The following is a 22,914-nucleotide window of genomic DNA, read 5'->3' as shown; positions in this document are numbered from 1 at the left end:
CAATGTGTGCATGATTGCATGTGCATCACCTAGTCAAATCTTATCGCTAGATTTTTGTGGTGAAAATAGTGCCATTTATTTCGTTGGAGGAAAGGGAAAAAAAGGGCGGCGGAGGAAAAAGATAAAAGCTGAAAAGGCATTGCATATTCATACACGAGGAATCCAAAAATCATTATAAATGGCAACGACTACGGGACACAGCTAGCGGAGTGGGGTTGCCGTGCATAGAGGGAAGAAGAAGAAAATAATGAACAAACGAATAGATGAAAGAAATGGAATAAAGAACAAAAGAACCAAACCAGCATAGCCCGAGGCTAGCTAGGAGCCAAAAAGAACCAGATCATCATCGGAGGTCCTGTTTCTCCGTGCGCCAGATATATCTTCCTCCGACATCTTCTCCATCACCTCCAGTGAATCGGGAGCGATCTGCACCTTGTGATTCTCTGGAAGAGATGCAACATCTTCTTCCCTGCAGAAACAGAATAGAGACCGGATAGGGGGACTTATACTTGGACTGAGAAGGAGGGGAAAAAGGCAAAAGAAGAGGAAATGGTGGGTGGCGGTTCAGGGGTAGTGGTGGTGCTGGTGGTGATAGAGTTCTTGGAACAGGGGCTGAGCACCATGAGCAAAGCAGCCATGAGCAGGGGCATGAGCAACTTCATCTTCGTCGCTTACTCCAATGCTCTCGCCATCTTCTTCCTTTGCTCTGCTTCTCTCCTCTATTACAGGTTAGTAATGGACTGGTTTCTAGCTAGTAGCTCCTCAGGTTACGCCGTTCATCTGAAGGACTTACTAATATACGCTCTTCGTTTTCCTTTTCTTTTTCCTTGCTGCTGCAAATTTTCCAGGAAAAGAAGGCTTCCCAAACTCACCATCTCCATAGCTCTCAGAATCTTTCTGCTGAGTCTGATAGCGTATGTAATATTCCGTTTCTTGATTTGTGGGCATGTACTGTTGTTTTGTATATTAGGAATGTGTGTGTGTGTAATTGAATGTTGCGATGGTGGTGACTGGCGATGGGGTTTAACGGAATTTGATACATGGGAATTGTGAAACTGCAAAACAAGCAGGACATGTTTGCAACTGTTGATGTTTGTGGGGATCGGATACAGCTCTCCTACTTTGGCCTCGGTCATGACCGATCTCACTCCTGCTTTCACTTTCATTCTTGCTCTCATCTCCAGGTATGCTCCTACCTAATGCTCCTCCTCTTTCTAGTCATCACAATCATTCAAGCAAAAGTTTATCCTTTTTCTCTGGGTAGAAAGTTAGATATATACCAAATGTTAAGACCGTTTTAGTGATTTACGATGTAGGCGAACAAAAACAACATGGCGAACTCTTATTGAGTGTCAGATATGGTTAATTTGTTTAAAGGTTCACTCGCAGTTTGTCACTTCAGTTGATATATTTTGTAAACCAATCTTAGCACAGAAATGGAGCGCATGGTCTTAAACACTACGGCTGATGTATAGTGCTCTAGATTCCCATTTCTTTGTTAACTTTGAGTATCTTTTACATGGGTGATTGGTCACTGCCATAGTAATTCAAACAAGAGAGTGGATTGTGATTCCAAGAAGAAACGAATTTAACTCGCCCTTACCAAGACATGAAACAAATGGTTAATGATGCAGGATGGAAAAAATTGACTTGAGAGTGCAAAGCAGCATGGCTAAATTAGTGGGTACAATAGTATGCATCGCTGGTGCTCTCACTGTTACACTCTACAAAGGCCTCCCGCTCACAAATGGTTCACCATCGATGCCTCAAGAGCTCCCTCTTCAGCTGCAATCAAGCTGGATTTTTGGTGGCTTTCTTCTCGCCTGTGCTGCCTTCTTGGTCTCACTTTTGCTAGTTGTGCAGGTATGTCCATCAAAGCGTGTAAATTAGTTGATCCTTCATGTATTTTGACTAGACGAATATGATAAGTTCCATGTATACCAGCATCACCAAAATAACATTGACATGGCGATGCTTAATTGTGAATGATGTGGATGAAAATTGGGTCCAATGAATCTGATGGGATCAGAGCTATTTCCAAAGTCATGACTCAAAAACCAACATTGTCCAAGTACAAGGACAGTCCATGTAATATACCATCTAATTGATCGTTCAACACACACAAAGGGCATTACAAAGTCCCTCAATCTCTCCAAACCATTGAGCATACAGTGACCAGTTTCAATCACAATCTGCAGACATGGATAGTGAAGGATTATCCAGCAGAGCTCATGTTGACACTCTTAGCTTGTGTCGTCGTGACAATACAGTCCACCATTGTGGCTCTGATAGTGGAGAAAGACGTGAATGCTTGGAAGTTGAAGCCTGACATAGAGTTGATGACCATAGTTTACTCGGTAAGCACCAAGTACAGAGAATGCAACTGTTTGAAATATAAAAGCTAAAAGCACTTCTGACTAGTAAATTTGTGCTTGATAACATCATGGGCGATTGATCCTTTATAGGCATTTTTCGTGGTATCTATAAGGAGTGTGACTCACACATGGGTGTGCAAGACCAAAGGGCCTCTCTACCTCTCCATGATTAAGCCACTTGGCATGATCATTGCCTCTGTGATGGGGGTTTCTTTGCTTGGTGACACTCTTTATCTTGGAAGGTATGAGCAAATTAAGTCATTTTCTGAAGAAGAAGAAAACACGAGTTCAGTCAACTAGATTCAATGTCTTGTTGATCTTTTTCCAAGACAGTAGCATATACAACTTGATTCAAATTGTGTGTGTGCAGTGTGATTGGAGGAATCATAATAGCTTTTGGGTTTTATGCTGTCGTGTGGGGGAAAGCCCAGGAAGAGAAGGTGGTTGAAGAAAGTGGAAGTATCAGCTGCGAGTCTTCCTCTCCTAAAGTACCTCTTTTGAACAAACACATGGAAGCATAGCACATCTCTTATCTAGACTGCCATCCGATTTTGGATTCATAGTCAGATACATGGCCAGGCTCAAACAGGGAATTTTTATAGAACAACATGCACTTTTGTTCATTTGTTTGTAAGCTCAGATGCTTTTATTAGATAAAGCAGACTTACTTGCATGCTTAGGACTTCTGATCCTTGTAAAGTTTCCATTGCCAAGTATCTTTTTTGGTGTCTTGGCATTGTAATGTTTTTCTTTTTGATCCACTGCTGGCGGGTGAAAGAAGAACTCGTCTTTAGTTGCAAAATAGTTCGACATTAAGTTTGTATTCCCTTCACGTTAAGCGGGACTATTTAACAGATGTTGACTGACGAACCAAATGAAAAGGTCCTTGCAACTGCTTCCTTTTTCCCCTTCTTGGAAGCAAACAAAAGACATCCAAAGTTGAGAGATTTGTGCATTGTGCTTTACACGCAAAATACAATAAACAACTCAACCAATTTGAGTAAGCAGTACCAACTCTATTCCTTCTTTTGCTCATTCTTTTTCTTAAAGTACATTTCTACTCTGCGTTTGTGTGCGTGAGTTCATGGCGGTTGAAAGTGGAGGATGTTAGTTTTTTCGACCCATCTCCTAATCTGCCTTCATCTAGACGTATTAAAGAGCTTCCTTTTCCAAGGACCAATCTCATTCTATAAGTCTTCACTTCTTTTTGTATCCTATTTCTGTTTCTTGTTTTATGGTTATTCTATATATACTATACCCTGCTCCAACCAAATGTCTCTTTGATGGTGTGTGAATTGCGACTTGTCTTGACTTCTCAAACCCAGAATTTAGTCTACCTGCTTTACACACAATAATGCCATTCGGGTTAGTTTCGGCTTGGAACAAGCGCAGACGAAGCAAGTCTGACGATTGCACTGACCCCTGTATGTTCCTCTCTTTCCCTTGCCATCCACTTTTGTCCCTCCCTAAGTTTTGCTCATTTCGTCCTCTTTTGTACATGCACACACAGAATGGAGATACATTTCTTCTTGGCATTATGTGTTTTGAGTTAATATGATATGTAGCTCATGGTTTAGAGTCGTATGGACCTCACAGGGACTTACAAACCCGTTGAGTTGTGGCAGCAGGACGATCAAGCTCTGCGACCTCCAAAAAGACACCATGGATCATCAGTCTTTACTCTCAAGGAAATGGAAGAGGCGACTTCTTCTTTTAGCGATGAGAATTTTCTCGGCAAGGGAGGTTTTGGTCGAGTTTACAAGGGAACCTTGAGGTCAGGAGAGGTATAAATTAAACTGAGGGCAAAATAATTTAGAGAACCAAAGAGAATTCTCTAGTGGCCTGTTTGCACAATCCGGAATGCTCAGGGTAAAAGACCCAAAAAAATTAAGGGGAAAAAGGAAACACGCGAATGTTCCTGTAATATGAGGCACTCGGAAAGAAAGTCATGCTGAAGAAAGAAAGAAAATGCGATTTCTTGAGTCTTGATAATCCAGTTAATGTGATTTCTCGCTTTGTCTATACCCCAGACTGTTGCAATTAAGAAGATGGAGCTACCACACTTCAAAGAAGCTGAGGGCGAGCGCGAGTTCCGTGTGGAAGTTGATATATTGAGCAGGCTTGACCACCCGAACCTGGTTTCCCTAATTGGCTATTCTGCCGATGGAAAGAACAGATTCTTGGTATATGAATATATGTGTAATGGAAACCTCCAAGACCACTTGAATGGTTGGTTTTTCGGCGCATAATATCTATGTCAGTGCATAATTTGTCGTCGAATTCATGGTAATTGCTAACTGTAAGTGTAGGAATTGGAGAAAAGAAGATGGAGTGGCCTCTAAGGCTCAGAGTCGCACTTGGCGCAGCGAGGGGACTTGCTTATCTCCATTCAGGTTCTTCCATTGGGATTCCGATTATTCATAGAGATATGAAGTCCTCTAACATTCTTTTAACAGCTGATTTTGAAGCAAAGGTAAGATAACCAGAAATAATTTTCCACAGATAATTCAGTAGCATTTTTCTTTGGAATAGGATTCACCCATGGTTTCAACAGATATCTGATTTCGGGCTTGCAAAACTTATGCCGGAGGGCCGTGAGACATATGCCACAGCCAGAGTGCTTGGCACTTTTGGCTATTTCGACCCTGAGTATGCATTGGTATGCAGCTGCTACTTCCTCCATTTCTTAGTGTTGAGCATGTTCACAAAGCATCCTAAGGCCTTTCCACAGATTTAGCTGTTTTTAAGATTGCCAGAGTCTCTATCATGTCGATAAAAAGTTGGCACGAAGGCATCTGCACGAAAGCTCATATTAAAACTTTGATACTATCTGTAAGGACGATGAGATGTGTTCCTAATTAAAACTTCTATGCCATCTGCATGTTTATCTATTTAAATCACAATGTCCTCCACACTCAAATAACAGAATCTAGAGCTGTTAAGAACTAGACTGGTGGATACAGAAGGTTCTAAGAAAGAAAGGTGTCGACTGAGCATCATTCTTAAAGAATGTTATATGAGACAATAATCGGGGCTAAAAGATTTCGGTTTATTTACATTAGGCGTGTGCTCGTGTGCGTGTTTCATTTTCGCTTCAAGTGCCGAAACGGATTCATTGTCTCTCCTCTGGCAACAGACAGGAAAACTCACTTTGCAAAGCGATGTTTATGCATTTGGCGTGGTGCTTCTCGAGCTCTTGACGGGGCGAAGAGCCGTGGACTTAAACCAAGGACCGAATGACCAAAATCTGGTCCTACAGGTAAAATAATAACCTTTCATACGATTTCAAGAGAAGTTTGACACTATTTTCATACGAAAATCATGTGGCTAAGCAATGCACTGCGAATTGCAGGTGAGGCACGTCTTGAATGACCAGAAGAAGTTGCGGAAGCTGATAGATCCTGAGATGAACCGGACGTCATACACAATGGAATCCATAATCATGTTCGCGAACTTGGCATCACGCTGCGTCCATCCTGACAGTGGGGAGAGACCGCCGATGGCTGAATGTCTCAAAGAGCTTCAGCTGATACTGTACACAAATTCGGAAGGCTTGAGCATGGTTTCTCATAAATTTGGTTATCAATGGCTCAGACGTAGTTCAGGAGGTTCTCTTGTATAGGGACAGAAGAATAACAGGACACCACTGAGAATGTACACTAAAATTCTGGTTCTTTTTTCCCACTGCTTCCATGTATTACGGAAAGCTTTACCCCGTGGCAATTGTTTTCCAATATGCAACGGTGTAAATCATTAACTCGTGCGTTCTACCAACAAATTGAAGAATTGTATGGTTCTTTTGAAATGAAAATAAGAAATGATACATGTCCTTCGACATATGCGACTCAATGCTGCAAACTGGGGAAGTTTTGAGTCGATCAATCCACCATCAGAGACCCAGTTAAGAACCTTAGATATGGCGAAGATTACCGACTCTGTGATTTACCTACATATTTAGGAAGTTACAGGTGAACAGTATAAGCCTCTTAACACGTCACAAAGAATTACCATTACCTCTTGAAATTTACTTAGCATATTTGAAGAAATCCTTGAACTCAACTCAGGAATTAACGAATATTCCGCAGATATGAGCTCGATGAACAAACTCGGATTTCGGAATTGCGGAGCAAGAGATGTGCAGTTGAGGGGAATAGAGAGAGTGAGATACATCACACAACTCAGGAGATTTCACTCCACACCAGGTCCAAATTTGCAAAAATCAACTTCATTTTTTTCCAAGTGGTGCTAAATCACATTAAATCACATTAATTGGAGACTCACGCTGACTTATAGCGAAAATCAAGCTTCTTCGAAACACCCACATGCTAAATTTAAGAATGAGGAAGATATGGCACGCAAAGTTTCTGGCTTTAATCTGTTGAGGAGCTCATAGCACGCATGTTTGTCTGCAGGTATAGGATGGTCCCGTTATGAACCTGTCGAAATCAGTCCCATAGGGAGGACATGGACACCAAAAATACCAAAAGGTAGAAATAAAAAAGACATGGTCTTTCAGCTTTCTTGCAGATGATGATGCTCCATGGCTAGGGTAACTATTTCTTCCTTTCTTGGTTTCTCTTCTTGGGAGCAAACAAATTCAAGCGTTGTTGATATCTGAAAATGGGGAAATCAGAAAAGGTTGCCTTGGATTCCAATGGCTACAGCTCAGACCAAACCACAGGGCCCATGAAGATTTTGATTTGCTTTTCTGGACTATTGGGAGCAAAAGGCAAAAAGCCGAGGGACGGTGGAGTCGTGAAATTTGCCCAGCTGCTGCCTTTGCTCGTGGCTCCTCGTACTAGACCCTGGAGTGGCGGAGAACAAGATCTACTACGGAATAAGACAAAGTCCGCACGAAATAACATTATTACGGAATAAGTTTAGTCCGAATCGCAAATCGTCATAGGAAAATGAGCTGCACGAGACATAAAAAGGAAATGAAGCAAGAAGATATTCCCAAGAGTTTCTTTCAAGCAATTTCAATGTGCAGATCGGGCCAAAGGCCGGGTCCATTAGACCGTGAAACCAGTACATACTCGCTGGAATTTAGAATAACATCTTGTGGATCTACAAATAGTGGCGCTCGTGTCTCTTGTGTAATCTAGAAACTTCAGATGGAAGAATAAAAACTCAAGAACCAGAAGAAATTTGAATTCTCAAAATAAAGACAAACCAGCGTGGTGGAGCCACAAGGTCCTTTCAAGACAAAACATATTTGCCCAAAGCTAACCGAGATGAAATTCTCTGTATATGAACAGAACAAAGAACTGGCCAAGGACAATCCGGTTTATGATATTAGCTGTGGAATCAATTTTGTACATAAGGGCGAAGAGGACACTATCTTCCAAACAGTCTCCTTTCTCTGGCAACAATAGAACCTTCTTCCTTCAGTTTCCTCAAATCATTCCCATTGTCTTCCTTCTTAGTGATCAATGTATGGTCCCTGCATTTCGTCGGAGACAGAACCGTGTCATCATTCTACCTCTCGTTTATTAGTCTCGATTCGGAGATAAAAATCACCACCAAGCTGCTGCCAAAGTCATCGGATGATGATTGATGACATTTCGTCGTGCTCGGCATAGAGATCACTCGGTCGTCTCTCCGCCGTTCCATCTCTTGATCACCTCTAACAATATCCCGTTCCATGTGTCTACGGGCCCTGGCAAGCACCAATGGACGCAATCGTTCTGCACGCGATCCTTCACCCCGTCGGCAAACGGGAACGGGTACATGTATGGACCCGGATGGCCGTCCGGCCGCATAAACGACAATTTGGATATGTCCAATGCCTCGAGCCTGAACCCCGAGAATTCCCTCGCATCCGCTTTCGAGGCCTCCACTTCCTCCACCTCGATTTTTCTCATCTCCGCATCCATTCCTTCGAGCAGCTTCTCGCCTTCTTGATAAGGCTTCGTCTTGGGACAAGCACCGAACTTGTCCCAGTCGCCCTCAAAATGCGAGGGCGAGAACGTCGTCACGAACGCCTCCGTCGATCTGCCGCTAGCCCTGGTCCTAGCAATCAGGGCCTTAAGCGTCGTCCTCAAGGCCTTCCTCAACACATCGTAGAAACCGATTTCGGTATGGTTCAAGCCGGGGCAGTAATGGCAACCCAGGGCAGAACCACCCTCAAAATACACGGCAGGGTGAAGAAACCAATGGCCGACCGACAGAACCACCATGTCCAGCGAACCCAAATCAGCTGCCCACCTCTCGTCCACAGTGTCCAAATACAGCTCGTTGTGATCCGGCCCTGAGCTGGATTTCTCCACACCCTTAACCAGAAAAGGCGACCAGTAAACCGAAATGGTCATGTTGTGGCCGGCGAAATGCCACTTCCTAAATTTGTTGTCCTCCCCATTTGTATACACGAGGGTGGGTTCAGAGACGGAGGACAGCATGCAGATGAGGGACTCCAGCTGGTTCCTGGCCATGGAGTCACCGACAAAGGCGACATTTTTGTTCCTGAGAAGTTGGAGAAACTCGAGGGGCTGAAACCTGGGCAGGTGGCATTGATGGGGCTCCCACCTCCAGTAGAGGTACTCCAAATCAGGCCTGCCGTGGGCGATGCAATTCTGGCCATCCTTTATGGTGCCACAAGTCGTCCCATTGTACAGAGGGCCCACCTTGTCGTGGACCCACTTGCCATTGGTGTAGTCACAGACAGGAGGAGCAGGAGGAGGAAGAAGAAGAGGAGGGGCTTCAGCGGTAGCATCGCCTCCTGCCTTTTCAGCTGGAACAAGACAACAAAGATGGCGTCAGAAGTCGTTACCCAAAAATCCCAGATGGGAAATGCGGTCTCAACGTCCTGGAACTGAAAAAAGGCGTGAACTTGGGGGAGCGGAACGGGAGAGAACGCTTTACCTGGAGGGGGGGAGGAGAGGGAAGGCGCGACGAGGATGTGGTCGGACAGAGGGAGGCGGTCGGTGGGGGACTGGGGGAGAGGGAGAGGGTAGAAGTAGAGGCGGAAGAGAGCGATGGGGAGGATGGCGTAGACGGTGTAGGTCAAGTACCTCCAGAAGGAGGAGGAGAAGGAGGCCGAGTGGTGGCTGTTGCTGCGGTCTTTGAACGGACTCGAACCACCCATCTCCTGTCCTCTCTCTCTCTCTCTCTGAGCTGGGCGGTGCCTTGCTTTTACGGCTCAGCTTTCAGCTTTCAGCTTTCAGCTTTCAGGGGATGGTGTCTGAAAGTTTTGCGGGCATCAAACGCAGAGCAAAGCTGGGGGAGGGAGGGAGAAAGGATATAGTCAAGACTCGGGAGGAGGGAGGATGCATCTCCTCCAAAGGAATCCTGTTTTTTCCCCACTGTCTCTGGGGGGGTTGGCCAACTAATTGGACTAAAACAAAGGGGCTGGATGCTTGGCATGTGCTTTCGGCCTCTCCCCTTTCGGAACGTGTCGTACTCTCTCTCCCTCTCTCTCGTCTGGCGTTTGGTGTTATCGCTGCCATTCGCCACACATACATTACACTTCTGGTTCTCCGTCCCTTCGCGAGCCATCTCTTCAGGTCGGGCCGGATTCTTCCATAATGACTTTCAAAAAAAAAATTGGAAAAGAATAATGAAGACTAAATCACCGAGTTATAAAAGCTAGTGCAGATCTTAATAGTATATGCTGGCCAAGTTCCATCTTAAAAAATGTTTTTCTAGATCTTATTGCTTATATTATTTAAAATAATTTGTTGATAAAGGAATATTTTTGTTATTGATGACAATTCACTTTTAACACTTTCATGAACGTTAGGATATTTTTCATTCGGTCATTTTCGACCAACTCACGTTTCAAAAAAGTACTCATCAAATCTAAAAATTTCGATCGATATAATCAAAACTGTGGTCACGTATACAGACATAAAATTGGATTAAAATCTCAAAATATTGCTTACTCTTTATGTTTGATGGCACAACTTATTTTTCAAGAAGCAAGTCCTATAAAAGAAACAAAAGCTGGGGGGCAGTTCACTCGAGATGGTTGCATTTCTTCACGTGCAGGACTTAGGCGAAACCTAACCCAATTTTTAATTAAAATCATCGGCTCGAATGAATTTCCCCCGGCCAGCTCGGAATCCCACATTATTTTAGCTTTCCAGCGGGAGTCGTGTCGTGCAATGCATGTCGCATCGCCGATTTGTCGGGTAGAGATGGAAGCGGGGAAGGAAGAGAAGGAGGAGGAGGAGGAGCCTTTGAGCCTTTAAGACCATAAAGGTCGGTCCATTTATTATTGCAAATCATTTTCCACATCGCGTGATGATTACTAAAGTCCCCATCCCCCGGGCCCACGTTCCAAAAGCTCCCCCTATCCGCAACCGCCACGTGTCCCGCCGGCGGGTGCCTGCTCGTTGTTTCTTTGTTTTGTTCTCTTTCCCATAGGTGGGCCATGCGCATAAGATAACCTCGTTACGCGGTGCTGCGCGAGGGAGGCCGGAAGTGGTGGCGCCCGCCAAAAGCCTTCCATCAAGTCGCTAGTAATAACTTATTTGTCATATTATCGATTTTTATACGAATTTATATCTTTATTATCAATCCACCCGCGATCCCCGTCAATGCAAATTGTTGATCTTAGGCGGGTCTCGTGATTGGTATAGGAATGATACAAGTGGATGACACTTACATATCGGCATAAATAAAAATAACCTATCATGATATGAATATGATGCAACACATATATTCATATATGTCCATTAAAACTGCGGATTTCATGACTCGTTATAAGGTATGAGACTTGATCAAGAGCGAGCGATTTATTTATTGGAGGCAATGCATATAAATATTTCATAATATTTAGTTTGGAGTAATATACACGACCTTTTCCTAACTTGAGGGTTTGATCCTACAACACCCCAACCCCTTAATCCCGAGCTAATCGAAAGATAGCTTATACACTCGTAACTAATGTTCTCCTTATTTATTTCTCCCGAGAATTATTTTCCTGGTATTGCATACAAAAAAAAAATGTATATGGTGACTAATGTAAGAAACATCTTATTTAAAATGTGAGAAAATATAGATGCAATTATTAATTAGTGGACGCACTACTAAAGTGGCTTTGAGATTAATGAGATGTTTATTTCGAGTGTTTCACGTTCTGACAGCTAAGACACGACGTGATGAAGGCTTAAAAAAATATCGCTAGTCAAATTGCTCAGCAAACTCGAGATTGGATCTACACTAAAAATAAAAATAGACATTGGTTAATCATGGAATACGGACAGACATTGATAGGCTCGATATTCATTATTCAAATCCGACGGAGGATGTCCTCATAAGATTAGCTTGCCGACACAATTATTAAGTACTGCTAAACGAACTCAATTACATGAGGAGAAATATTCGCTCTCTCCACTGAGAGGTTTCTTTATTCTTCTTTAATTCGAAAAATCGCTCATCAAATTTATTCTCAACGTTTAAATGACTAAGTAAAGATTTCGATTTCATCCATTCAATCTTACAAAACCGTAATGATATTCACCCACAGGCTTCGAAAGGGTCACAAGACATTTGGCGGCATCGTCCCATCCGACATCCCAAGCTTGTGAAAGCGTTCCGGTGATACTCTTCCCATGAGACTCGCGAAACCATCCGTTCATCGCGAGGTCAGTAATTGACTATCTAAGGATGTTATGCAAATCTAAGGCGGTATCGTGGTTCGCAAGGAACAAGCAACTTAGCGAAATTGGCTCGACTTTGGCACTCATCCGCCACACAAAATGTAGCGTGCATGTGACCAGGCTCTCTCCTAATTTATTGCATCCTAGGACCACGCCCTCATGCACAGCCCCAATTTGCAAAGCGAAAAAGAAGACAAAAAATCGAGAAAGGGGTGTGGCTTTTTGGTGCTACTTCTGCTGGCCATCTTCGGTCACGAGAGGCATCGCCAACCATATACTTTTTACAGCCATTCTAAATGCTCCTCTTCCGGCACCGACAGTAACCGAGTCGATGGAGACGTCCCTGAAAAATAGAACGACGACCCTTTTGAAATGCGCGCGTACCGATTACGCTCGGACGTCGTCCTCCCGAGAGAGAACCGAGACGTCGACATTGGAGGGGGACCGAAGCGTGGTTGTATAGCTTACAAAGTGCAATGATCGTCTCTCGCCTTCGACTTTGGATCCACACGAAAGAACAGCCGACACATATTAAGGGCACGTTATTAACGTGATAAGGAAAAGCTCGATTTTTCAAGTTGTCGGTTACAGATATTGCGAAAAGAAAATAGAGGGGAAAATAACTAAAATGATCCCTAAAATTTAATTCAATATACAATGCGGTCCCTAAAATTTTAATTTGTTTAATATAGTTCTTCAATTTTTGGTACATAATCAATTTAGTCATTGAAGTTAAATACTATCACTGATCTTGAATTAATGGAATGACTATACTAAACATTTTACTATATAATATATTTACCAAAAGCATAAGGATCATATTAAAAAATTAAAAATTTAGACATCACGTTATATATTAAGTTAAAGTTTAGGGACTGTATTGTATCCCAAAATAAAGCATTGTATCCAATTGGGAGAAAATATTGGGTGGTCTGGGAGCACCATGTCAGCGTGGTCCCGGACCAATCATGGAGCACCACGTGGATCGACAAGGCGTCATGGGGCCGGCTCGCCAAGATGGAATTTCTACAGGTAAAATAATCTTCTCTCTCTTCTCCGGCCTGCATGCTAGCCCGCACTCTCTCTCGCCTCTGCTCTGCAAAGTTTGCACGCATTTATTGTATTCTCTTTCTGTGATGGCCTCTTGTCCCACATTGCCTAAGGAGGGAATCCTGAACTAGCTTATAAGGCTTGAATCTCTCTAATATGTGTAACGTGTTTTAAAGCCGTGAGGGAAAAGACCGTGGCTGGGATGGCGATTCGTCCGCACCAGAGCGAGTGACCCAAAACGGACAATATTAGATAGTGGGGCTTGGGATGTTACAAGTGATATCAAAACCGAGTTCGTTAAGAGGTGGAGAGTGTCTTGCCCCACATCGCTTAGGGAGGGAGTCCTGGACTAGCTTATAAGGCTTGGGTCCCTCTAATTTGTGTAACACGTTTTAAAGCCGTGAGGGAAAAGACCGTGGTTGGGATGGCGGTTCGTCCGCGCCAGGGCGGGTGACCCAAAGTGGACAATATTACACAGTGGGGCCCAGGATGTTACACTTTCCTCTTCCTCGTTCTTTCTTTCTGAGAAAAAGAAGAGCCATTCCAAGCGAGCAAGCTTTCAAATTTTGAATCTCTAGTTTCGCTCTCGTTTGCTACTGTGCTTGTTGTTGTTGCTCTGGCATTGCGTTTGTCAAGCGGCCGTTCCCCATCATCGCTTGGCGCTCTCTCGCTCACTCGTTGCTCTTGTCGCTTCCTCTGTCTTTGCTTTGACGCTCGCTCTTTGCTCCATTGCTCGCTTCGTCTCTGCTCTGGCGCCACTTTCCTTCGCGCATTAATCTGTTGGGGCGGTCGAGATCCGGGGATCCCATTTCTGCAACCACCTGCAAAATCTGTGCTTCAAGATGATATGGTCGTTCTGTGTTGAATGAGTCAATGTTTCTGGTTTGTTTTTTTATGTGTTAATAGTCTATTAAGCACTTCTATTATGTGGATTGGTTGTTGTACGTGTGAAGTTAGTGGACTGTGGTGGTTATTTGTTTGTGTAAAGCCTATATAAAGGCTATGGCGTCATTTTTTATGTGTGGTTCTGCAGATGGTTCCTCTGTTTTTTTTTTGTGTATATCAGTATCTCCTCTGTTCTCCTCTATTTTTAACGCTGCTCTTGTGTATATCTGCATATCTACATCTCCTCTATTTTTTTAACACTAGTATCAGAGCCCTCCGTTGGGCAGAAACCCTAAGTGGGTTGTCATTGCTGGGACAGATCTTTGCGCAGATTGTCGAGTTTCGCGACGACATTTTACGAGATCTTTCTCCTGGTGCAATGAGCATGGAGATTGCAGAGAGCAAAGAGAAAGATATTTCGCAGAGGCTGGGAGAGAGGAAGTTGGTATATTGAGGTTCTCAAGCAAAGGGGAGCCTCGTCGCCGGAGTTTTATCTCGGATTCCCGAGCTCCGATCAAGGGCAAATCCAGAGTCATTCTTCATCGCTTCGACAAGCCTGCTACCACAAAAGGATAGGAACGACTAGACGACCTCTAGCCAGCGTTGACGATCAGGATCCCAAACCGCCGAGCAAAGCAGAGCCACCAGTTGCATCCTCCCCACTTCTCTGCAACGAGTAGTAGCGATGGCCTCAGAAACATTTGTACAACGTACTATTCCACACTTGGATGGTCACTATGATCATTGGAGCATGCTAATGGGGAATTTTCTCAAGTCCAAGGAGTATTGGGATGTTGTTTCTTCGAGAGTTGCCGAACCTGATGAAGGAGCTCTGTTAACGGCAGCGCAAAGAACGGCTTTGGATGCATCAAAATTGAAGGATCTCAAGGCCAAAAACTACTTTTTCCAAGCAATTGATAGATCCATTTTGGAGACGATTCTTTGCAAGGATACCTCCAAGCAAATATGGGATTCCATGAAGAGAAAGTATCAAGGCTCAGCAAGAGCAAAGAGGCAGCAGCTTCAAACGCTTCGTTCGGAGTTTGAAATGCTACGAATGAAGTTGGGAGAGACAATCACAGATTTCTTCTCTCGGACAATGGTAATAGTTAATAAGATGTGAATTCATGGCGACAAGACGGAGGATGTCACCATCGTTGAAAAGATTCTTCGATCTTTGACACCAAAGTTCAACTTTATTGTCTGTTCCATAGAAGAAGCCAAGGACATTGAAGAACTTTCCATTGATGAGTTGCAAGGATCCTTGTTAGTTCATGAACAAAAACTCCTACGACAAGAGACGGAAGAGCAAGCATTGAAGGTCTCAATTGGAGATCATTCTTCATCAGCAGCAAGGGTGAACAAAGGAAGAGGCAGAGGAAGAGGGAACAACGATCGCAGCAGCTTCAGTTTTGATCAAAAGTCTGAAAGCTATTCCTATCGTGATTTCCAAGGGAGAGGAAAAGGTCGTGGAGGACAACATTCAACTGGTTTTAGGCCAAGGTCAGCAGACAAATCCAAAGTGGAGTGTTTTAGATGCCACAGGTATGGACATTACATATTTGAATGTCGGACTAATTTGAATAAACAAAGAATTGAAAGAACTAACTTTGCTGAAAAAGAAGAAGAATATCTCTTTTGATGGTGTGCCATGAGAAGGAAGAAACTCAACCAAACATGTGGTATCTCGACACTGGTTGTAGCAATCACATGTGTGGAGACAAGAAAATGTTTTTTGATCTAGACGAAACGTATAACAACACCGTAAAGTTTGGTGACAATTCCATTGTATCGGTGATGGGGAAATGAACAATGACAATTCATCCAAAAAGGACTTCGATACAAACCATCTCAAATGTATTGTATGTCCCTGAATTGAAGACTAATTTGTTAAGTGCTAGTCAGCTACAAGAGAAGGGATATGAAATCTCTATTAAAGGTGGGATTTGTAGAATCCAAGATGAGAAGTTGGGTTTAATTGCTAAAGTCAAAATGACGGGCAATCGGATGTTTCCACTGTATCTCCACAACACTACAAATTCATGTTTATCTGCAAGATTGAAGGAGGAAGCTTGGTTATGGCATTTTCGCTATGGGCATCTTAATTTTGGTGGGTTGCGAACACTATATAAAAAAGAGATGGTGGAGGGTCTTCCTCAAATCTCCGCTCATTTGGAAATTTGTGAAGATTGTGTTGTTAGCAAGCAACATCGTGCTCAATTTCCACAAAGAAAATCATGGAGAGCAAAAAGCCCATTGGCGTTGGTTCATTCAGATATTTGCGGACCAATATCTCCAATTTCCAATGGAGGTAAACGGTATATCATTACCTTCATCGATGATTTTAGCCGGAAGATTTGGATGTATTTTTTGCAAGAAAAATCTAAAGCTTTTGCAACTTTCAAGAACTTCAAAGCACTTGTTGAAAAGGATGGAGGAAATCAAATAAAGGTCATTTGCATGGATCGTGGTGGAGAGTACAACTCACTTGAGTTTATGGATTTTTTGTAAAGCATGGCATCAAGAGACAACTTACAGCAGCCTATGCACCACAACAAAATGACATATCTGAGAGGAAGAATCGTACCATTCTGAATATGGTGCGAAGTCTCTTGAGGGGAAGTGGAATTCCAAAAAGTTTCTGGCCTGAAGCTATCAATTGGAGCATTCATATTTTAAATAGAAGTCCCACTCTAGCTGTTCAAAATATAACACCGGAGGAAGCATGGAGCGGCCAAAGACCTAAAGTAGATCACTTTAGAATTTTTGGGTGTATTGCCTATGCCCATGTTCCTGACCAGAAGAGGAAGAAGCTAGATGACAAGGGAGTCAAATGTGTTTTTCTTGGCATTAGTGATCAATTGAAAGCCTATAAACTTTATGATCCTATGACCAAGAAAATCATTATCAATCGTGATGTGATTTTTGATGAAGAACAAACTTGGCCGTGGGGTGAGCAAGGTGTTGATAAGCAAATTCCAACGAATTTTGAAGAAGAAGATGAGCTGGTGCAACAACCCACAACAACCCAAATCGCCACAGGCAATGTCCAAAATACAGCAGTAGCTGCAGAACCTGAAGAGCGACCTCATCGTGTTCAACGGAGGCCTTCATGGATGAGTGATTATGAAGTAACAAGAGATGATCAATATGAAGATCCACTTACCCATTTTGCTTTGTTTTCATATTGTGATCCAACAACCTTTGATGAAGCAGTACAAAAAGAAAATTGGAGGATAGCAATGAATGAAGAAATTGCAGCTATTGAGAGAAATAACACTTGGGAGTTGACAGATCTTCCAAAATGACACAAAACAATTGGAGTCAAGTGGATGTACAAGACAAAATTGAACAAGAATGGTGAAGTTGACAAATATAAGGCGCGCTTGGTGGCGAAATGCTACAAGTAAGAATTTGGAGTGGATTACAAAGAAGTATTTGCACCTATAGCAAGACTTGACACAATCAGATTGGTAATTGCATTAGCAGCGCATAATTCATGGCCTATCTTCCAATTTGATGTAAAGTTAGCATTCTTGCATGGTGATCTTCAAGAAAAGGTATTTATTGATCAACCTTCTGGTTGTGTGAACCTTGATAGTGAACATAAAGTTTATAAATTAAAAAAGCACTATATGGGTTAAAACAAGCTCCCCAAGCTTGGTATAGTCGCATTGATACCTACTTTTTGAAGAAAGGTTTTAGAAAATGTCCATATGAGCATACACTCTTTATTAAAATTGGTGATGGTGGAAAGTTGCTTCTTGTATGATTATATGTGGATGATCTTATTTTTACTGGGAGTGATAGTGCCATGTTTGACAAATTCAAGGAGTCTACGATGGATGAATTTGAGATGACTGATCTTGGATTGATGCATTATTTTCTGAGCATAGAAGTAATTCAATCTGCAGCTAGAATCTTTATGTCTCAAAAGAAGTATGTTCAAGAGATTTTGGACAAGTTTTAAATGAATAATTGTAATCCCGTGACTACTCCAACTGAAGTTGGATTGAAGCTCTTGAAAGATCCTAATGGAAGCAAGGTGGATAGAACTCTCTACAAGCAAATTGTTGGAAGCTTGATGTATTTGACAGGGACAAGACCATATATCATGCATGCTGTGAGCCTTATAAGCAGGTATATGGAGCACCCAACAGAGTTACATTTACAAGCTGCAAAAAGGATTTTCGCTATTTACAAGGAACTAAAAATTTTGGGTTGTTCTATAAAAATGGAGAAAAGTCAGATTTGTTTGGGTTTACAGATAGCGATTATGCTGGAGATGTTGATGATAGAAGAAGTACTTCAAGGTATGTATTCATGCTTGGTTCAGGGGCGGTTTCATGGTCTTCAAAGAAGCAATCAATTGTTACTTTATCCACAACTGAAGCAGAATTTGTTGCTGCAACTTCATGCGCCTGTCAAGTCATATGGTTACGGAAGATTCTTGGAGAACTTTAGTTCAAACAGCAAGAAGCAACTACAATCTATTGTGACAACATCTTAGCTATCAAGCTGTCCAAAAATCTAGTTCTAGATGGGAGGAGCAAGCATATAGATGTGAAGTACCACTTCTTAAGAGATCTTACAAATGATGAAGTAGTTGAACTAGTTTTCTGTAGAAGTGAAGATCAAGTGGCTGATATATTCACCAAGCCCCTAAAGTTGTCTATGTTTCAGAAGCTGAGAAAGCTCCTTGGTATTCGTTTGTTGGATATTCCAAATTGAGAGAAGGTCCTTTAAACTGATTGTTTGCAACATTAGTTTAAGGGAGGGAATGTTGAACGAGTCAATGTTTCTGGTTTGTTTTTTATGTGTTAATAGTCTATTAAGCACTTATATTATGTGGATTGGTTGCTGTACGTGTTAGTGGACTGTGGTGGTTATTTGTTTGTGTAAGTTCTCCTCTGTTTTTAATGCTGCTCTTGTGTATATCTGCATATATGCATCTTCTCTGTTTTTTTTTAACATTTCGATTATCTCAGATTCTAGAATCTTCATGCTAAAGCGGTATATCTGTGGTTACTCACGTTCGCCGTGATGTTCTCCTGTATGTTTCCCTACCTATGACAGCTAGATGAATATACGTCACGATCAACATGAGAACGCAAAAGTAATGGATGATGGGAATGCTTCTGTGCACTGAAGGAGCTTCTTGCCTTGATCAATCGCAAGATGTTCTTATTGTTTTGTGGTCCTGTTTGAATATTGCATACTCAGGAGCTCCAATTGCAGGTCCCCATACTCCGTTGCAAACATGGCCAATGGATTGCAGCATCCGTCGGTGATTCAAAAAATTCATGGCAGTCTCACTTTATATCTCTTTCGCATGCCATCTGCGTGAAAAATTATGGACCGCACGATTTCATGAGCATTGTAGGCTTGTAGCCATGGAGCGTCGCGGAGTACTCTATGTCCAGCATTTCGGGGGCAGTGGTCTGGCGCTTCTGTCCTCTCTCCCATTTGGGTTCAAGCTCGGGCTGAGAAAAAAGTGTCCACTTTCTTAGAGAATTTCCTTATGGGAGTGGTTTCTGCAGCTGTTTCCAAGTCGGCGGCTGCTCTGATCGAACGCATCAAGCTGTTGATCCAAAATCAAGACGAAATGCTCAAGTTCGGTAGCCTATCTGAACTGTACAAGGGGATCACCGACTGTTTTGTGAGGGTCATCAAAGATGAAGGCATGCTTGCTTTGTGGAGAGGCCACACTGTCAATTGTGCTCGGATACTTCCCGACCAAGGTTGGTTTCTCGCGATATGCTTTTCGGGTTCATTAGTAACTTCTTCCCCAAACCAGGCCCTGAACTTTGCATTCAGAGATCATTTCTAGAGGATGTTCCAAGAAAGAAAGGGATGGCTACTGGAGGTGGTTCGCCAGCAACTTGGCATCCGGTGGAGCCGCTGGCGCCACCTCTCTTCTTTTTGTGTTTTCCGTGGATTATGCTCGGACCCGTTGGCAAATGATGCTAAGGTCGCCAAGACAGGCAGCGAGAGGCAGTTCAACGGCTTGATCAATGTCTACAGGAAGGCGCTCAAGTCTGATGGCATCGCTAGTCTCTACCGTGGATTCACCGTTTCGTGTGTTGGGATAATAGTCTACCGCAGGCTTTACTTTGGTCTGAATGATTCTCTCAAGCCGGTGGTTTTTGTCGGTAAAATGCAGGTATGCAAGCTTTCATCTCTTTCAGAATGTCAATGCGTGCAACTTCTTATATAATTTCAGTATTGCTATGCTATGCCTTCAACTTTTTGATCTGCTTGAATGATTGCAGGATAGTTTCATAGCGAGTTCCTTGCTCTGCTAGGCAGTCACAATCGGTGCTGGGCTGGCGTCAAATTTTTTTAGAGATCGTGGTATCATAGCAAGGGCGCGCGCAGGATAGTAGCTAAGAAATTGAACCTTGGAACTTGGGTGGGGTGGAAAAGAATTATGCTTGATGCGAGTCAGAGAGACCTCTGACATGGATAACAAAAACGAGAAACATTTCTATCATGAGCTTATTCCATGTACCTGTACAGATTAGGTCTTGCTATCAATGGTACAAAACTGAATGTATATTCGATGTGCAGCAGGTTGAGTGTTGTACTCTTTGATTTGCACGGTCTTCTTGATCCTTTACCAGAACATCAAAGGGCAACAGAGAATGGATCAAACAAATAAAAGGGAGAAGAAACGATTGCTTCTCGTTCATACTATGCCTCTTCCAACTTGGCTCTTGTCAAAGGGGGATGCCCACAAAAATTGTAAATTCACTAGTCCAAATTGCATCTTCCTTACTTCCCTACGAAATACGGTGATCATTGATTGTATTCAAGAATGTGCTTTACAAAACAACTATTGTCTAACATAAGAAGACCACGCTACAGTCTACAACTACCACCAGAACTCGAAAATGCAACAGATAAAATGCACGTGTAGCCATTAGTTGCCTGCCCAATGACTGCAAATTGATCATTCAGTCATCGACCTAAACATATGTTCCCCTGCATTTTCTCCTTAATACTTTCTTCCTTCTTTCGCTTCACCACAACAAACAAGGAGATGACTCTTTGGTAACCATCGAGAGTCGAATCACATGGCAATTAAGCAATTTTCAGATTAATTGACCGTAGCAATTGAGATGAAAATTGCAGGGTACTGTAATAGAGTAATCATTTAACATAAGATGATTTCTCCACAAAACTCATGCTTGGAAAAATGTTTATGTCAAGCCTGGTGCATGCAATGCATGTCTGAAAGGCTGATACAAACTAGACATTGTAATTCCAACAAGTATATTTCTGCGAAGGTGCTTCCTTCTATAAAACTCTGCATGAGATCAATCCATCAACTGTCTCAATAACCAGGGGCTTCATGTGAGCAAGCAGCAGCAGATAGGATCTTGCCTTGGGGCCTACAGTAAGCAGTAACAATGAATCATCCTAAGTGATTAGGGAAAATCCCAATATAAGACTCAATGAGGAAAAAGACTACAAGGATGGCTATACATATTTTGGTAAAATAAAGTTTTCAGAGGGCATCAAGTTACGGACAGCAGGCTTATTAAGGCAAGCACTGGTCAGTTCGCAGCAATTGCTTTCATGGTCACTCGGAGATTCATATCGCTACTAATGTTATATACACACCCAATGCCAATGATGATATTTCGTCTTGAAAGAAGCTCTTGTTTTCTGAACAGTTTTCTTTCTTGCTTATGTATGAGTTTATCATCTCAACAGTTATAAGCAAATCCCGCAGAGTAAAATGTGCAAATTAGGGTGAGAAAGGATACAGAACCTTGCAGTTAGGAGGATGATTTCACACCTCAAGTAACATGTGTTAAGAAAAGCAAGAAGAACAGAAGCTCCTCAACTGATGCTATCACTGATACCAGGAAGAACATGCGAAGCAAAGAACAGGGGAAGCAAGATATACAAGAGCAATAAAGAGAAAACATATGAAGAAGAGGAAGTAGAGTATGTACATGCTGTTGAGAAGAATGAGAAGAGAACCTATTTTGAACACTCTGTATAGTGCTGCAAGTCTTGGCTAGTCTCGGCAGTTAGTCTAGTGTAATTCAGTTCTGGAAGTTAGTCAGTTTTGCTTCAGTTAGTTAAATTTTCTTCAACTGATTCAATACCTGTAAAAACAGATTTCAGAAGATAGTCCTTGTATATAAAAGGCTAACTCTCGATTGAATATAATACAATGAAAACAGAAAGAAAGAAGTCTTTCATCTCAAGATCTCTCTACAGATTCTTCATCCCAATTTCTTCTTTGCGCATAAACTTCTTCAACATGTACTAGTTTGCCAATGTTCTAATGCTATGAAACCATCTAACCTACTTCATTTCCAACATTTCCAAAATTCTCTGGGAGACTGTACTAGTAGGATTCAAGTAAGCACACTACTTCTGTTTCAAAAGAAAGTATTGTTCATGCGCTACTAGCCTTGATGGCCTTATGACAGCAGCTTAATATAAAATAAAAGTGATTGCCTGCAGTGCATCTGCTAAGAGTAAGAGACAAATACAAAGCTAGAGTTTCATGCCTCCCATAATGCAAGACTTTACACGCAGGAAGGAAGACTTTCATACTCATCTTTTGATGCCTTAACTACAGATTTTGGACCTTCAACTGGTTTCAAGTGTATCGAATCATGTAAGTATAAAGTCTGGGAGTGGGAAGAGTGAACTTAAATGAATCTAATTAAGCAATAATCCACGCATATATTTTCTATCAGTACCTTCACTTGCCCCCAAGTTCACCGTAGCAAGTTGATATGGCCCCTCCAGGTCATGCATCTTATCCTATTGATTTTTAATTGGGGCGAGAAGATAAAATTAATAGCAGAGGAGGTTCATGCCTTAATGAAGAACAGAAAAGGCAAAGATGGAAAAGGAAAAAAGAAGATCGAAAAAGAAGGAAAAACTCAAGCATGGACACAAAACTCTTCGTCATAGAAGCCGCCGTAGTAAGTCACCCCGAACATGAAGATGGCTGGTCAAATCCATCATTTGAT

General features: G+C 42.4%; 3 protein-coding genes and 1 long non-coding RNA gene across 4 annotated transcripts; 2 read left to right on the top strand and 2 right to left on the bottom strand.

Annotated features, from left to right (window-relative positions):
* The first annotated feature begins 221 nt into the window (after positions 1–221).
* LOC104435640 (WAT1-related protein At5g40230) lies at positions 222–3,136 on the top strand. The gene is made up of 7 exons (XM_018864706.2): positions 222–728; positions 849–914; positions 1,071–1,184; positions 1,635–1,863; positions 2,199–2,357; positions 2,466–2,617; positions 2,746–3,136. Exons 1-7 carry the CDS (start codon positions 550–552, stop codon positions 2,894–2,896), a joined length of 1,050 nt encoding a protein of 349 aa, XP_018720251.2. The 5' UTR covers positions 222–549; the 3' UTR covers positions 2,897–3,136.
* LOC120290851 lies at positions 1,544–3,169 on the bottom strand. The gene is made up of 2 exons (XR_005548527.1): positions 3,044–3,169; positions 1,544–2,640 (listed from the first exon to the last, which is right to left on the bottom strand). It is a non-coding gene; the product is annotated as an uncharacterized LOC120290851 (long non-coding RNA).
* A 28-nt stretch (positions 3,170–3,197) lies between these two features.
* LOC104433555 (probable serine/threonine-protein kinase PBL28) lies at positions 3,198–6,149 on the top strand. Its single transcript, XM_010046350.3, has 8 exons — positions 3,198–3,375; positions 3,701–3,799; positions 3,972–4,159; positions 4,406–4,604; positions 4,685–4,848; positions 4,930–5,034; positions 5,512–5,634; positions 5,728–6,149. Exons 1-8 carry the CDS (start codon positions 3,231–3,233, stop codon positions 5,995–5,997), a joined length of 1,293 nt encoding a protein of 430 aa, XP_010044652.2. The 5' UTR covers positions 3,198–3,230; the 3' UTR covers positions 5,998–6,149.
* Positions 6,150–7,328: 1,179 nt separating this feature from the next.
* LOC104433556 (protein ALTERED XYLOGLUCAN 4) lies at positions 7,329–9,840 on the bottom strand. The gene is made up of 2 exons (XM_010046351.3): positions 9,237–9,840; positions 7,329–9,105 (listed from the first exon to the last, which is right to left on the bottom strand). The coding sequence occupies exons 1-2, from the start codon at positions 9,457–9,459 to the stop codon at positions 7,961–7,963; spliced, it is 1,368 nt and encodes a 455-aa protein (XP_010044653.1). The 5' UTR covers positions 9,460–9,840; the 3' UTR covers positions 7,329–7,960.
* Between the last annotated feature and the right edge of the window lie 13,074 nt (positions 9,841–22,914).

This window comes from Eucalyptus grandis, chromosome 2 (assembly GCF_016545825.1).
Source record: "Eucalyptus grandis isolate ANBG69807.140 chromosome 2, ASM1654582v1, whole genome shotgun sequence".
Classification (NCBI taxonomy): domain Eukaryota; kingdom Viridiplantae; phylum Streptophyta; class Magnoliopsida; order Myrtales; family Myrtaceae; genus Eucalyptus; species Eucalyptus grandis.
The sequence above is the reverse complement of the archived record's forward strand: the minus strand, read 5'-3'. Positions and strand labels throughout refer to the sequence as shown.